General features: G+C 46.2%; 1 protein-coding gene across 1 annotated transcript in view; it reads left to right on the plus strand.

The window, feature by feature from the left end:
- The window catches only part of Rad9b (RAD9 checkpoint clamp component B), a 30,331-nt gene extending 16,310 nt beyond the window's left edge, over window positions 1–14,021 (plus strand). Inside the window, exons 6-11 of the mRNA XM_021631395.2 lie at window positions 31–137; window positions 2,745–2,851; window positions 2,940–3,004; window positions 3,851–3,970; window positions 5,178–5,406; window positions 13,588–14,021. Of these exons, the coding sequence (XP_021487070.2) occupies window positions 31–137; window positions 2,745–2,851; window positions 2,940–3,004; window positions 3,851–3,970; window positions 5,178–5,406; window positions 13,588–13,713 (754 nt within the window). The 3' untranslated portion in view covers window positions 13,714–14,021. The remainder of the gene's footprint in view (window positions 1–30; window positions 138–2,744; window positions 2,852–2,939; window positions 3,005–3,850; window positions 3,971–5,177; window positions 5,407–13,587) is intronic.
- Window positions 14,022–14,410: the final 389 nt, after the last annotated feature.

The raw sequence follows: 14,410 nt of genomic DNA on the forward strand, positions 1-14,410 counted from the left end.
AACATCCATACCTTTCATCACATTTCACAGATTGCTGGCTGAGGCCATTGCTCTTCTAACATCAAATCAAGAGGAAGTCACCTTCTCGGTTACTCCAGGGAACTTTTGCCTCAAGAGTTCAAGCGGGGACTCACTGGGTAAGGCTGATGTCCGCCTTATGCTGCAATGGTATGGAATGTACTTCCTGCTTCTTTTTGGCTCCTCACAGAGTGCTGTCTGTGGTGTAATAGTTGTTGCTGTCTGAGAAGCAGCAAGTCGTAGAAAAATGGTAAAAATGATGGACAAGTCTGGGAAATTTATACAATTCACCAAGTGTATGGCTTTGAATTTTCAGGTTACTTTAAAATGAGTGGTTGAGAAAAAAATTTTCATGTAATGACTACTTCCAGTTGTTTTCCTCCCTCTTTTCCTTCCATCCTTTTTTTTTTTAAGGCAGGGTGTTATTATGTAGCTCAGGTTGGCTTAGAACTCAGAATTCTTTTGCCTCAACCTCCCAAGTAGCTGGCATCGCAGGCTCCCTCTAACACATCCAGATGTGGGTAAGGTTTCAAGGTCTGGGTCTCATCCTTTACTGTACTACGAGGCCAGCAATCTGACTGAGATGAACTCTGACTACATATGAAAAAATAGTGCCTTGAAGTTAGAACTTTAAAGTATCGCAGATGGCAAGCACACAGGGCAACACGCGAACACTCCCTAAGACTAAGTCACTCCAAGGCTGTGTAGCATGGCATTTGGGGGATGAGGTTTGGAGAAGAGACACCCATATGGGATAGCTTGATCTGTGCAGTGGCTTCCCCAGGGATCTTTTGCCTCTTGTGACTGTGGTAGGAGAGTGGAGGGAGAGGAGCTGCATGGTTATCCTGTGGTGGGCCTCGTGCCCCTGCCCCTGCACAGTTGATGAGCATTCTACTGCTGAGCCCTGTGCTAGGTCAGGAGGTATTTAAGGTGAAAAGCCAATAGGTGAAGGGTTTACATTGGGTCAGTGATTGTGGTGTTTACCTGGCTTAAGTCAGGAGTCACTTGGTCTGTGAACCCAGCAGTTACTAACATAAGAATAGTGGAAGCACAGAGGAGCCATGTGGCCTGCCTGGGTCACACTTCATAGGTAGTCACCCGTGAGCCCAAGGTGTAGACGTGCAGGCTTCAGGGGATGGCTCCTTACCAGTGCACCGTGTAATGGCGTCCCTTGGGTATGCAGCTCAAGAAGGTATGGCCTGGAAAAGATACACATGGTGGTGAAAGGGTCTGCTTGAATTGAAGTGGCTGTTTAGTAGCCCATAAGCACTGCCCAAGAGGAGCTTTCTAATGAGTGCTAGAGCTGTTGTTGACTGGCCACTACCTAATCTTGTTATTGCCTTTCCTCTGCTACGATTCGAGCTGTTGGGGTAACTGTAAAGCATCTTCCACACTTGAGACTGCATGCTCCAGGAGCCTGGGGAAGGCATCACAGCACTAAGACATATTAAAAGGGGTCTTCTCTGTGTAAATATGCTTCTCTCCCCAGACCCCTGTACCATGGAGCTTTACTAAAGTAGTCTTTTTGTTTGTTTTGAAATAGGGTCTCAATATCTAGGCCTAGCTGGCCTAGAACTTTCTGTGTAGACCAGAATAGCCTTGAACTCACAGATCCACCAGCCTCTGCCTCCCGAGTGCTGGGGATTAAAGGTTGAGCCACCACATTCAGCCAGACAAAGCAGTTTTGTAATGAAAAGCTCAAAACACCAACATATAAACAAAAAACTATAAGACAAATTTATTGCTACAGCCAAGGTAGTCAAGACAGTAAATGTTGGTGGTGTACACGTTTAATCCCTGCACTTGGGAGGTAGAGGCAGTCAGATCTCTGAGTTCAAGGCCAGTCTGGTCTATAGGGCAACTGCCAGGACAGCCAGGGCTATACAAGGAAACTTTGTTTTGAAAAACCAAATGTTGGAGAGGTTGGGGAGGTAGAAGCAGGCAGATCTCTGTGAATTGCAAGTCAGCCTGGTCTACAAAGCAAATCCAGGACAGCCAAGGCTACGCAGAGAAACCCTGTCTCAAAAAACAAACAAACAAAAAATGTTGGAGGGATGTAGAGAAAGAGGAACCCTTATTTACTGCTGGTGAGAGTACAAACTAATATGGCCATATGGAAACTAGTTTGAAGGTTGCTCAAAACATTAAAAATAAGCCAGGCAGTGGTGGTGCATGCCTTTAATCCCAGCACTTGGGAGTCGGAGACAGGCAAATCTCTGAGTTTGAGGCCAGCTTGGTCTACAGAGCAAGTTCCAGGATGGCCAGGGCTACACATCGCAATTTTGAGGCCAATCTGGGCCACCTGAGATCCTGTCTCACTAAAAACTTAATAAATAAACAAACAAATAAATAAATAAACTTAGTTGATACAGTATTCTGGTTATTTATTGCTGACAGCAAGTCATTCCAAAACATAGTAGCAGGGACAGTCTTTTCTTAACCGTCGGGACTGCAGGCCGATGGGACTCAGCTGGGTGGTTACCACTTGGGGCCTCATCAGCTGTGGTTAGACAAAGGCAAGCTGGAAGCACATGAAGGTCTGAAATGGCTTGGCACAGACAGTGGCCGTGGCCTGGCCTTTTCCTATTGATTAGATCAGTCACAGGGCTACCCAGATCCCAGGGCTGGGTGAGCCTTAAGCCCCACCTTTAAGGCAGAACTCATGGTTACCTGTTTGTGCTGAATATATGTCTCTGTTTTCATCTGTATTTTTCTACATCAAACAGACTTAACCAGTTCTGTGTACAGCGAGATGTCTTTTGGCCCGGAAGAGTTTGACTTCTTTCAGGTGGGATTTGATACCGAAATAACATTTTGCTTTAAAGAACTGAAGGTAAGCAAACGCTAATGTGGGAGTCAGAGGCAGCTTTTCATTAGTACTTTTAAAGGCTGATTTCCCCTTTTCTCTCCTCTCCCTGCAGGGCATCCTTGCCTTCTCGGAAGTGACACACTCTCCCTTAGCTATCTACTTTGACCTTCCTGGGAAGTAAGTCTCTAAGAACTCTGAGTTTGTCTTCCCTTTTGTCACCAGAACAAAAAAGCCTTAGGGGCAAGGTAAAGTTGATGTTACACCCCAGAACTTCCTCAACTTTATTAGCCATATTTATCAAGCCAAAAGTTTGAAAGATGCAGTAACATTGTGCTTTACAATTGATAATTTGGCCAGATGCGGTAGCACATGTCTGCAGTCCTGGCACTCGGGAGGCTGAAGCAGCGGGATCAGGAGTTTAAGGCTAGCTTTGGCCACACAGTGCTTTCGAGGTCAGCAAGTGCTACTAGACCTTACCTCAAAAAATCAAAAATAAGTAATTTGGGCCAGGCATTGGTGGTGTACACCTTTAATCCCCAAACTTAGGAGGTAGAGGCAGTCAGATCTCTGAGTTCAAGGCCGGCCCGGTCTATAGGGCAACTGCCAGGACAGCCAGGGCTATACAAGGAAACTTTGTTTTGAAAAACCAAATTAATAATAATAATAAATAATAATTTTATTTTGAGGATTATTATAAGTAATTTGGTACTTTGACTATCTGCAACGTGAAACATTTGACTGGCTCCCGATAAGATTGTCTCTATTGAGTAAATTACGAATGGCTTAAGCATGTGAACTCTGTGTATGTAAACCTTTAATGTAGTTCCGGACTAAAACTGAATCAGGGCTTCCTGTGGTTGCTAAGGGCTTCCCAGCTTTCAGGGCTGCTGTGCTGTGGGAATACTGAAGGAGCACCTGCTGTGTCTTTACCCTTAAGTTGGTGGTGCTCGCTGGTGTGTTCCTAGCAACTGATGAGCACGTTCCTAACAGAAATGAGCATGTCTGTGCTGACTGTCTCTCCAGACCGGTCGTTTTGAGCATTGACGACATGCTCTTGGAGGCGAACTTCATCTTGGCCACGTTAGGGGATTACCCAAGTAGAGTGTCTTCACCACAGTCGCTGTGTCTTTCCCAGGCACAAAGGTGAGGCTGGAGGCGGTTGCTTCTTCTTTTTTACTCTCTGGGGAATGGCACATGTGCCACCACACATCTGAGATCAGAGATCGGCCTCAGGTATAATCCTTGCCTTCTGCTTTTCCTGACAAAAGGCATCTTCCCATTCACAGTTGCACATGCAGGCTAGTTAGTCTGTGAACTGGGGCTCTCCTGCCTCTGACATTAGAGCATTGGGATTACAGATGCCAGCCACCACGCGTGATGACCTGAGTTGATCACTGGGACTCACGTGATGGAAGGAAAAGAAACCAACTCTTGAAAGTTGGCCTCTGATGTCCACACACATTATGTCTGAGAGTGTATGTGTGTGTGCATGTCTGCATGGCACACATGCAGTCGGGATCCCAGGGACCAAACTCAGGTCATAGGGTCGCCAGCTAGTGCCTTTTCCTGCTGGGCCATTTTGCAGGCCCATAGCAGAACTTGTTTGATGTGATCCTATCTTAGTTATTTTTCTATTGATGTGATAAAACACAACTAAGGAAACTTATAAAAGAAAGTGTTTAATTGTGCTCACAGTTCCAAAGGCTTAGAGTCCATGATGGTGGAGCAAAGGCCTGGCCACAGGAGCAGCTGATAGAGCACATCTTGATCCAGAAACAGGAAACAGTGCACTCAGGATGGTGGGAAGCCACTGCTGTGACACACCTCCCCCAACAGGGCCACACCTCTTCTGATCCTTCCCAAAAAGTTCTACCAGCTGAGGACCAAGCACTCAAACAGATGAGCCTCTGGGGGCTGTTGTCACTCAGACCATCACAGATCCCTTGAGCACAATCCGCGTCTGCCGGGTACTGGCTTGCTGTCCTCAACTCTGTCCAGGGATTTCTAGACGACTGTGTGCATTGACCTAAACTCTGAACACAGTACTTCTAGAAGTAGACTTCTTTCCCCTCCCCTTTAGTTTTTTGTTTGTTTTCTTTTGTTTTCAAGACAAGGTTTCTCTGTGTAGCCTTGGCTGTCCTGGACTCACTCTTGACCAGGCTGGCCTTGAACTCACAGAACTCCGCATGCCTCTGCCACACAAGTGCTGGGATTATAGGCCTGCACCACTGTGCCTGGCTATTTGTAGACTTCTTAATCCACAGCTCATCGTCACCTCACATTGCTCTCTCAGTTACTTAAGAATGTATTTCCAGTAAACAACTCCATCGAATTCCTCTTAATATTCCAGGTCAGACTCCATTCAGTCAGATGCTCAGGTGAGTAAAAGCCGAGCCTGCCAGGCCCCAGAGAGCATCTCTCGAGCAGCACCCAAAAGGCTGTTTCCCAAGGAGCTGCTGGATAGCAGCTCTGCAGCAGAGATCAAGAGAGCTAGCACCAACCAGGATGACATCTCCATAGTGCCTGAAACTATTGTCAGTGACATGGAGAAAGAACCAGAACCTTCACACCTCAGAAAGGTAAAGGAGCAGTGCTGAGGTTGGCCAAAGTGGCCCAATTCTCAGCATCCGCCTTGATGTAGTCCTGGCCTGGCCACCCTGTTTCATGGAGACTATTTCTTTCAAGTGTATTACATACTTTGAGCAAATTCATCCCTTCTACTGTCCTCTTCCTCCACCCTTCTTTCTCCTCCCTCCTGCTAGTCTCCTTTACTTCAAGCCTCCCTTCTGCTTTCACATTTGTCTATATTATATATAATCATACTTACCATATGATCCACAAGTGAAAACATGTAATACTTATTTTTCGAGTCCAGCTTATTTTATTTACTATGATGACCTCTATTTGCATTCATTGTCTAGCAAATGCCATCATTTTGTTTTCTTTTTTTTTTTACTTTTTAAAAATTTATTATTATTATTTTTCAAAAAAATTTATTTAATTTTTTATTTTATGTGCATTGGTGTAGAGATGTCAGATCACCTAGAACTGGAGTTACAGACAGTTATGAGTTGCCACGTGGGTGCTGGGAATTGAACCTGAGTGCTTTGGAAGAGTAGCCAGTGCTCTTAACCACTGAGTCATCCCTCCAGCCCCCAATTTATTGTTTTTTTATAATTACAGTTTATTCACTTTGTATCCCAGCTATAGCCCCATCCCTCATCCCCTCCCAATCCTACTTTCCCTTCCTCATCTCCTCCCATGCCCCTCCCCAAGTCCTCATTTCGTTTTCTTTATGACTAAATATAAATATTTTTTATATAATTTATTTTTATTTTATATGCATTAGTGTTTTGCCTGCATGACAGACAGCTGTGAGCTGCCATATGGGTGCTGGAAATTGAATCCAGGTCCTCTGGAAGGACATTCAGTGCTCCTAACTGCTAAGCCATCTCTCCAGTCCCCCTGAATAAACATAGATATACCACAGTTTCTTTATCCATTTTCTGCTAAAGAATAGATAATGTGGCTACTGTAAAAGAGTGCAATAAAAGTGGATGGGCAGGAATCTCTTGGGGTATGTCCTATGGTTGTACAGTCATAAGTAGCCAGAAGTGATACAGCTGGGACAGTCATATGGTGATAGACATTTCTAGGGCTTTTGTTTTGGAGAGAATCTCATTTGGCCTAGGTTGGCCTTGAACTCCTTATGTAGCCAAGGATGGCCTTAAACTCATGATACTTTTGTTTCTTCCTCCCATGTACTGGGATTACAGGCATATGTCACCATAGCTGGCTCTTTTTTGGTGTTCAGACAGGGTCTGTTTTAGTCCTCACTGACCTGGAACACTGGCCTGTGTAGGCTATCCTTCAAGTCCTGATCCTCCTGACTTGCTTCCCGTGTAATAATTACAAATGTGCCACCATGCTTAGCATATATTCATATTTCTTAGCATATATTCATATCTCTGTACTGATTTCCATAGAGCCTGGATGAATTTACATTTCTGCTAGCAGTGTGTAATAGTTTCTATTTCTCAGCATCCTTGCTGGCATTTCTTGTGAGTTTTTTCTGTTTTAGATTTATGTGTATGTGTGCGCTTGAGTGTATGTATGTGTACCAAATGTGTGCAGTGGTCTTGGAGGCTAGAAGAAGTCATCAGATCCCCTGGATCAGGCATAACACTTCTGGGAACTAAATCTGTATCCTCTGCAAGAGTAACAAGTGCTCTTAAACACTGAGCCCTCTCTCCTGCCACTGGTTTTTGTTTTCACATTTGAGGTCTGTGTGTGTGTGTTGTGCACACACACATGCATGCACAAGCAGAGGTCAGAAGACAATTTGCAGGAGTCAGTTCTCCCCTTCTACCATGTGGGACTGAACCCAGTTCGTCAGGCTTGGCAGAGAGTGCTTGATGTGCTGAGCTATCTTACCAGCCCCCTTGTTTTTTGTTTTGTTTTGATATTTCATTTTTGAGTTCTTTATACATTGTAGATACCGATTCTGTCAGATGCAAAGCTAGCTAAGCTTTTACCCCAGTCTATAGGCTCCTGCTCGGTCCCTGCTCTTGGCTGTGTAGAAGCGTCTTACTCAGGAGGTGCCAGTGCTCAGTTTCTGGTATTCTCCCCTCAGCGACTGCAGTCCCCTTCACAGCCCTTGGTTTTTCCTGCAACTGAAGGTTTCCACCTGTGTTCTCTCCTGATGTCACTGTTTCTGTTTACATTAAAGTCCTGGCTCACATTTGTTTTAATTAAACTCTGTGTGTACATGTGTGCACACACACCGCAGCACACAGGGTGGTGATCTGAGAACTCGCTGAAGTCAGTTCTCTCCTTGCACTCTGTGGGTCTCTGAGGTTGAATCTGGCTCACTGGCTTGTCAGCAAGTGCTCCTTACCAAAAAAAAAGGTATCGTGTATGTATGTCATTGTATGTTGAAGGGATACTATTCTAGAGGGCTTCTCCACCCCAGTTAGTTCCCAAATAATTGAGACAGAGACCTTTTAGAATTATAAAAGCTTTAAGGCACCCTAACTGGGCAGATATCAACGCTCTAAGCTTTTTTGCTATTCCCCAGCTTCACACCCCGTTACCTGCCATAACTGTTCCTGCCTGGGCTGCTTCTGTCCTGTCAGGCCAGCCTCAAGGCCACATGCTCATGGTCCATACGCCCATGGTGACTTCCTCCTCTCCACCCTCCTCTCCTCCTGTTACATCTTCTGCTTCCTCTCTCTTCTCCTGGCCTTGTGGTTCCTCTCTGACTCCAAGCCTGGGAACCTAAGCTCTGCCTACTTCTCTTCTGTCTAGTTAAAGTTTTTTTTTCTATTTCTTTATTATTATTATCATAATTTATTACAATTTATTCAATTTGTATCCTGGCTGTGGCCCCCTCCCTTGTCTCCTCCCAAACCCACTTGTCCTCTCTCTCTCCTCTCCCTATGCTCCTCCCCTAGTCCACTGATAGGGGAGGTCCTCCTCCCCTTCTGTTTGACCCTGGCCTAAGTTAACCAATTAACTTTAAGTTAGGTAAAGCAAAGTTTCCACAGCAAAGGGTGTACTTGTGTCTCTACTGCAGCCAGGGCTCCAGGCCAGCTTTTAGCGTTATAATACACAGCAGTAGGCCAGCCCCCAACAGTCTGCTGTGCGCACCTGTGCGTGTGCCTGCACATGTGTGCACTTGGAGGCTCACGGTTGATGCTGATGGTTTTTTTTTTTTTTTTAATTAAAAATATATTTTTAGAGACTGGAGAAATGGCTAAGTTGTTAAATGGTCCTGATGCTCTTGCAAAGAACTGGAATTTGCTTCCGAGCACCCAAGGCAGCAGCTCACAACTGCCTGCAAGTCCAGCTCCAGAGGATCCTACACCCTCTTCCAGCCTCCATGGGCACCTGCATGCATGAGCACATATATGTGCACATATAGGCATACACACAGAGAAATATTTAGAAAAAAGAATCAGCAGCTTTAGAGTTACATTTGTGTGTGTGCATGCCCATGCTATGTCCTTTACCATGTGGGGCCTGGCATACAGTCTTTGCCCACTGAGCCGTTTCACTGTCAGTTCATCTTTACTTTTTGAGACGTGTCAGTGAACCTGACACTCGTTCCTTGCAAGGCGGGCTGACCAAGAGCTCCACAGATCTGCCTGACTCCAAGCCCAGCCCCAGGGAAACAGGCGACGTTGTCCAGGTTTTTATGCTGGGTCCAAACTGATTCTCACGCTTGTGCGGCAAGCACTTTCTGTCTCCTTCCTTAACAAATGAGCAGCTGCACATATTTCCTTACACACACTGCTTTCCAGCTACTTTCTGCACTTACCACCTGCTGGATGACACCGCTTTCCGCACGGCAGCTGTGTCGTCCTCCGTGAGTTACACGCTCTGCATCGCTTTTTATACTCCCCCAGTATTCTGCAATTACAGAAGGTGTCGCAAGCACTCGGGAGGCAGAGGCGGGAGGATCTCTGAGTTCAGGGCCTGTCTGGTCTATATAGCTCTAAGCCAACAAGGGTGTTTCGTGAAACCTTGTTGTAAAATAATTAAAAGCTCTAAGAACAAATTGGGTCGCATATGTATCTCCTATTAGTAGAAGTGTGGCCTTAGGTACATCCTTCCTCAGAGTGTGAGCCAAGTGTGATGTTCTTCAGACCCTGCTAGTGTCTGCTTGCTGCAGCAGGGAGGGAGAGGGACAGCTTCCCCAGGGCTGCAAACAGCACATACTGCCAAACTTAAAAATCACTGCTAAGTTTAGAGTTCAGAAACTTTTCTTTTGCTTTGAAAATATTTTTATGTATATGAGTGTTTGCCTGCATGTGTGCATGTGTGCCGTGTGTGTGTGCCTGTTGCACACAGATGTCAAGAGTTGGATCTCTTTGAACTGGAGTTACTGATGGTTGTAAGCCCATATGTGGGTGCTGGGAACCAAACCTGGATCCTCTGCAAGAGCAGCTGGTGCTCTAACTGGTCATCTCTCTAGTTCTATTTTTTCATTTCTTTTTGAGACAGGATCTCTCTACAGATCGCTGGCTGTTCTGGAACTCATTATGTAGACCAGGCTGGCCTCAAACTCATAGGTCCATAGACCTAGAATGAAAGACTTTTTGCCTTTATGTGTCTATGCATTTGCTACGTGTGTGTAGTACCTAGAAATCAGAAGAGGTGTCAGATCCCCTGGACTGGAATTACAGGCAGCTGTGAGCCACTCAACTTGGGTGATAGGAACTGAACTGAGGTTGCAAGAGTGTGTAACTACTCATCTGTGTCTCCACTCTCTCTCAGCATGGCTTTAATTTGCATTTCTCGGTGGTGAGTGAAGTGGAATAGTGGGGACCAAACTTGGGTCTTATGGAAGAATACCAAGCGGTCTTATCCACGGCACAGTCTACAGCCCTGTCCCCTTTGCATGTGCTCAGTGGACACACAGGCTTGTTATCCACCATCTGTGATGAGTGCTGTACCCACCTACGTATCTTATAGATGGGTTTTTGTTGTTGTAGGTTGTTTGTTTTGTTGTTGGGATGTTTTTGTTTTTTGTTTTGCCATGCAAATCCTTTTTCCTGTACATGGTAAATTTTTTACAATTTCAAGTGATTTTGAGTCAATTAGAAAGCTTTTCCTACACCAGTTAAGAAATCCACCTCTTTCCTCTAATGTTTACTCACTAAGCCATCTGGAGTCTCTCTTCGTGCATGTTGTAAATTATGGGTCTAACTTTGTCTTTGCAGCTACCCCAGAAGTCTTTAAAATTATAGCCTGGCTTTGCCTAGGGCTCTGGTGTCTCCTATGCCATGTTATACACTTGGCACACTTGTGCCAGTCTCTGGACTTGCTGTGGTTGATCCATTAGTGTCTTCCTTATCCACTGCCACTTCATCAGCGGCTTTTGGTAGACTTGTCTTTTTATACCATGAACATTTACCTGTAACTTAAACTAGTAACAACTCACCCATCCCCATAAAAAGTGTCTGTTGGAGTCTGAACTACTTCACACTTGGGCAAAGCACTGTTACATTAAGCCCCTGTAGTCAGGTGATGTTTTCATCTTTAAGCCCACCTATGTCTCTCAGGGCTGTTTTAGAATTCAGACTTCTAAAAATGTTGTTTTTAGAACTTCTCAAATGTTCCTTGAGACAGGTCTTCTGTAGCCCTGGCTGTCTTGGAACTCACTTTGTAGACCAAGCTGGCCTTGAACTCACAGAACTCTGTCTGCCTCTGCCTCCCAAGTGCTGGGATTTAATTTTTTTAAGACGTGGTCTCATGTTGCCCAGGTTTGCCTCAAATTCCCTTTGTAGCTGAGGATGGACCCCTTGGCTCTATCTCCCAAGGGCTGGAATGCACTACCACACCCAGCTTTTCCCTGTGGGAGGTGGAGGATTGAAGACAGGATCTCACTATGTAGCCCAGATGGAAATTCCCAATCCTCATGCCTTCTGAGTGCTAGGACCAAAGTGGGTCCATATCCAGGCTCTTCATAGGGGTTTGGGTGTCTGTTGTTACATGTACTCTTGTCTGGGGATGGGGTATATACTAGGAATTACAGCATTTGTGAGGGTGAGGCCAGATCATGAGATTCTGTCTTTAAATAAAAAGGAGGGCAGGAGGCATGGGGACCAGGGATATATCACTCAGTTGATAGAATGCTTGCCTAGGATGCCCAGGGTTCTGGGTTGGATCCCCAGCACTGTGTGGTGGTGCACATGGTGAGTCTGATGCCAGCTTGGGCTACGTGACTGTTGCTGCTATAGATATGTTTTCTGTATAACTTGTGTGTACAGCTGAGATTCTGTGTCTCTCTACTTTGCTGAATTCTTCTTTCTTTCTTTCTTTCTTTCTTTCTTTCTTTCTTTCTTTCTTTCTTTCTTTCTTTCTTTCTTTTTAGAGACAGGGTTTTTCCCTGTGAGCCCTTTGTTAGCATATAGGCAGCCTGCTTCTAGGTTGCCTAGAATACCCTTGGCTGTCTGGCTGTCCCGGAATTTGATTGATCTGTAGACCAGGCTGGCCTTGAACTCAGATCTGCCTGCCTCTGCCTTCAGAGTGCTGGGATTAAAGGGGTACATTACCACGTCCAACTCCTGATTGTCTTCTTCACCTTGTTCGGTTCTCCCAGCGGTCATCATCAATTAGAAATGGCCTTATTTTTTTCTCTGTGCCAATCGTTGAGCTCTTGTATCCTAAATTATAGCCAGAGCCAGGCATCCTGCTTCCTCATCATCTTAGCAGGAAGATGTGATCCAAATATTGCTTTCTTAATGCATGTGTGTGTGTAAGAGAGGGACTGTTCGAGTATGTGCTCATGCAGGCAAGAAGTTATTGGATCCCCAGTGGCCTGAGTTGCAGGCAATTGTGAGCCTGCCCAGTATGGGTCCTGGAAACTGAACTCAGGTCCTATGAAAGAGCAGCACACACTCAAACGCTGAGCCATTTCTGCAGCTCCTGTGCCTCACAGGTCGCCCTGTGACCCAGGGCCAGCATTCTTACCTTTTTTTGCTTTGTGGTACTGGAGACAGAGCCAGGTTTCTGGCACATTAGCAGAGTGCTCTACCACTAAGCTGCAGCCCAGCCTTCTTCTTTCTTACTGTGTGCATCATCCCTGCTTGACATCATAAAGGCTGCTGGCCAGCCAGATTTCAAGCTCAGGTAGACAGCAGGAGCAAGAGCAGGTGGCTACTAGCGCTCACTCCAGGGCAAAATCAGGCAATGCTCAAACACCAAAACAAGCCTGGACTCTGCAGCCTCAGAGGATGCTGTGAACACTAATTACTGAGAAGTACTACACGGGCCAGACCTTGGACAGAAGCAGCTGCCCAGAGTCATCTCTAGCCTCAGGGCCTTGATGTTGCTCAATGCCAGACTTAGAAGCAATACACACTGCTTCCAGCTGAGCTGAAGCCAGGTGCTGCTCTTTTAACAGGTGACCACAGATTTCACTGCAGCCCTTTGTGAACTGGTTCTCTCAGGACTAAACATCAGGGTGTCTCTCAGCCCGCGCCCTTCAGTCTCCCACCATGGCCAGAGTCTGGCACCTTCTGGCATTCTCAGGCTCTAAGTCCACTTCTATAACCCAAGCCAGGCAGTCAAAGTCTTTAGCCTGCCTGGCTGGCAATGCCATCTTTGGAACCTGATCCCATCACTACCTACCTTTGTGATGGGGCTCTAGGGTTTAGTCTGTGGCGGTGTCACTGTCCTCACCATAACCACAATGAGGGATCAGAAGCTGCAGAAGGTCTTGTTGCTGACCTCACTTATGTCTTCTGTCTGCTACAGGACGCTAGTTCAGGCACAGGGCTCATTCCGGGCAGTGCTGAGGTCAGAAGCGTAAGACAGGGTAGGAAGGAGGATGAGAGTCTCTAAGGACAGACAGGCACTTCTCTGTGACAGGGAAGGGGCAGCAGCTGGAGAGGGCAGAGGATGAGACATCTAAACATCAGCAAAACGAAGGCTCTCCGTAATGAGAGGGTTGGGGTTGGGGGTCAGCTTTATCCTGTGAGGGCAAATATGAGGGGAGGGGAGCCAACTATTGACCCCCTTTGATGAGAGACTCTGCCTCATGGTGGACTTTTCTGTGGCTCCAGGAGAGGACCACCATTCAGAAAGGCCAGGTCGTGGGCTGATGAGGGCAGAAAAGGCTCTGGCCCTAGATGTGTCCAGTGGATAATGGTGTCTACTCTTCACTCCCATCAAAGCCAGCAGCAGCACCTGGGGCCCTCAGCCTGCAGGCTTTGTCTTCAGCATACACTGCAAGCTTTTGTCTTCTCTTCTAGTTTTCCTGTATGTTCTTTGGAGCAGTTTCTTCTGAACAGCAAGAACATGTTGGCCACCCCTTGGACAGCCTCGCCAAAGCAAGTGACAGTGAGGAGGACTCAGGTGGATGCACGTTTGCAGCCTAGGCTCAGTGATAACTGTACTGGGTGCTGGGCCTGGCTCCTTGAAGCCAAATGAGAATGGAGCACACTGTCCCAGGCTGCCCTGGAGATGTACGTGCCTCTGCTCTTCCCAGTACCACAGTGCACTAAAATCCATGTGCCACAGGGGGGAGGGGGACGGACAGAGCTGGCAGCACAGGAATTAGCCATTAGGGTTTAGATGCCCATTTATTCTGCAGCCTTGACATGTCCTTGGCCGGCCCCCAAAGCAGACTTTCCTCAGCATCGGGGTTGGTGGGGTTCTGTACCTGACTGCAGACAGCAGTCAGACAGTCCCTCCTTATGCAGTGACCTGGCAGGTACTGTTCATTGTTTTTTTTTTTTCAGACTAGAAAAAAGGTCATGAATAAAAAACTCTATAGTTAGTCTTTCACTTTGTGGTCATTTTATATATATATATCATATAATTTTATTTCCCAGCCTTCGGTTGCTCTGGTTCCTATATGCTGTGCAGTGGGGTACAGAAAGCATGTAGAGGAGTGAAGGCAAGTCAGGAGTCATCAGCACACGCAGCAGCCCCTAAGCTAAGCCTGCAGTGGAGTGAGGTAAGCAGGAGACAAATGCCTGCCCATTGCTCCTCTCAGATCTAGCTGCTTACCTACACAGATTAAAAACCTGGTGCAAAAGCAAGGTTATGTAACATCTTACAGTGTGTGTTTTT

This window comes from Meriones unguiculatus, chromosome 4 (genome assembly GCF_030254825.1).
Source record: "Meriones unguiculatus strain TT.TT164.6M chromosome 4, Bangor_MerUng_6.1, whole genome shotgun sequence".
NCBI lineage: Eukaryota > Metazoa > Chordata > Mammalia > Rodentia > Muridae > Meriones > Meriones unguiculatus.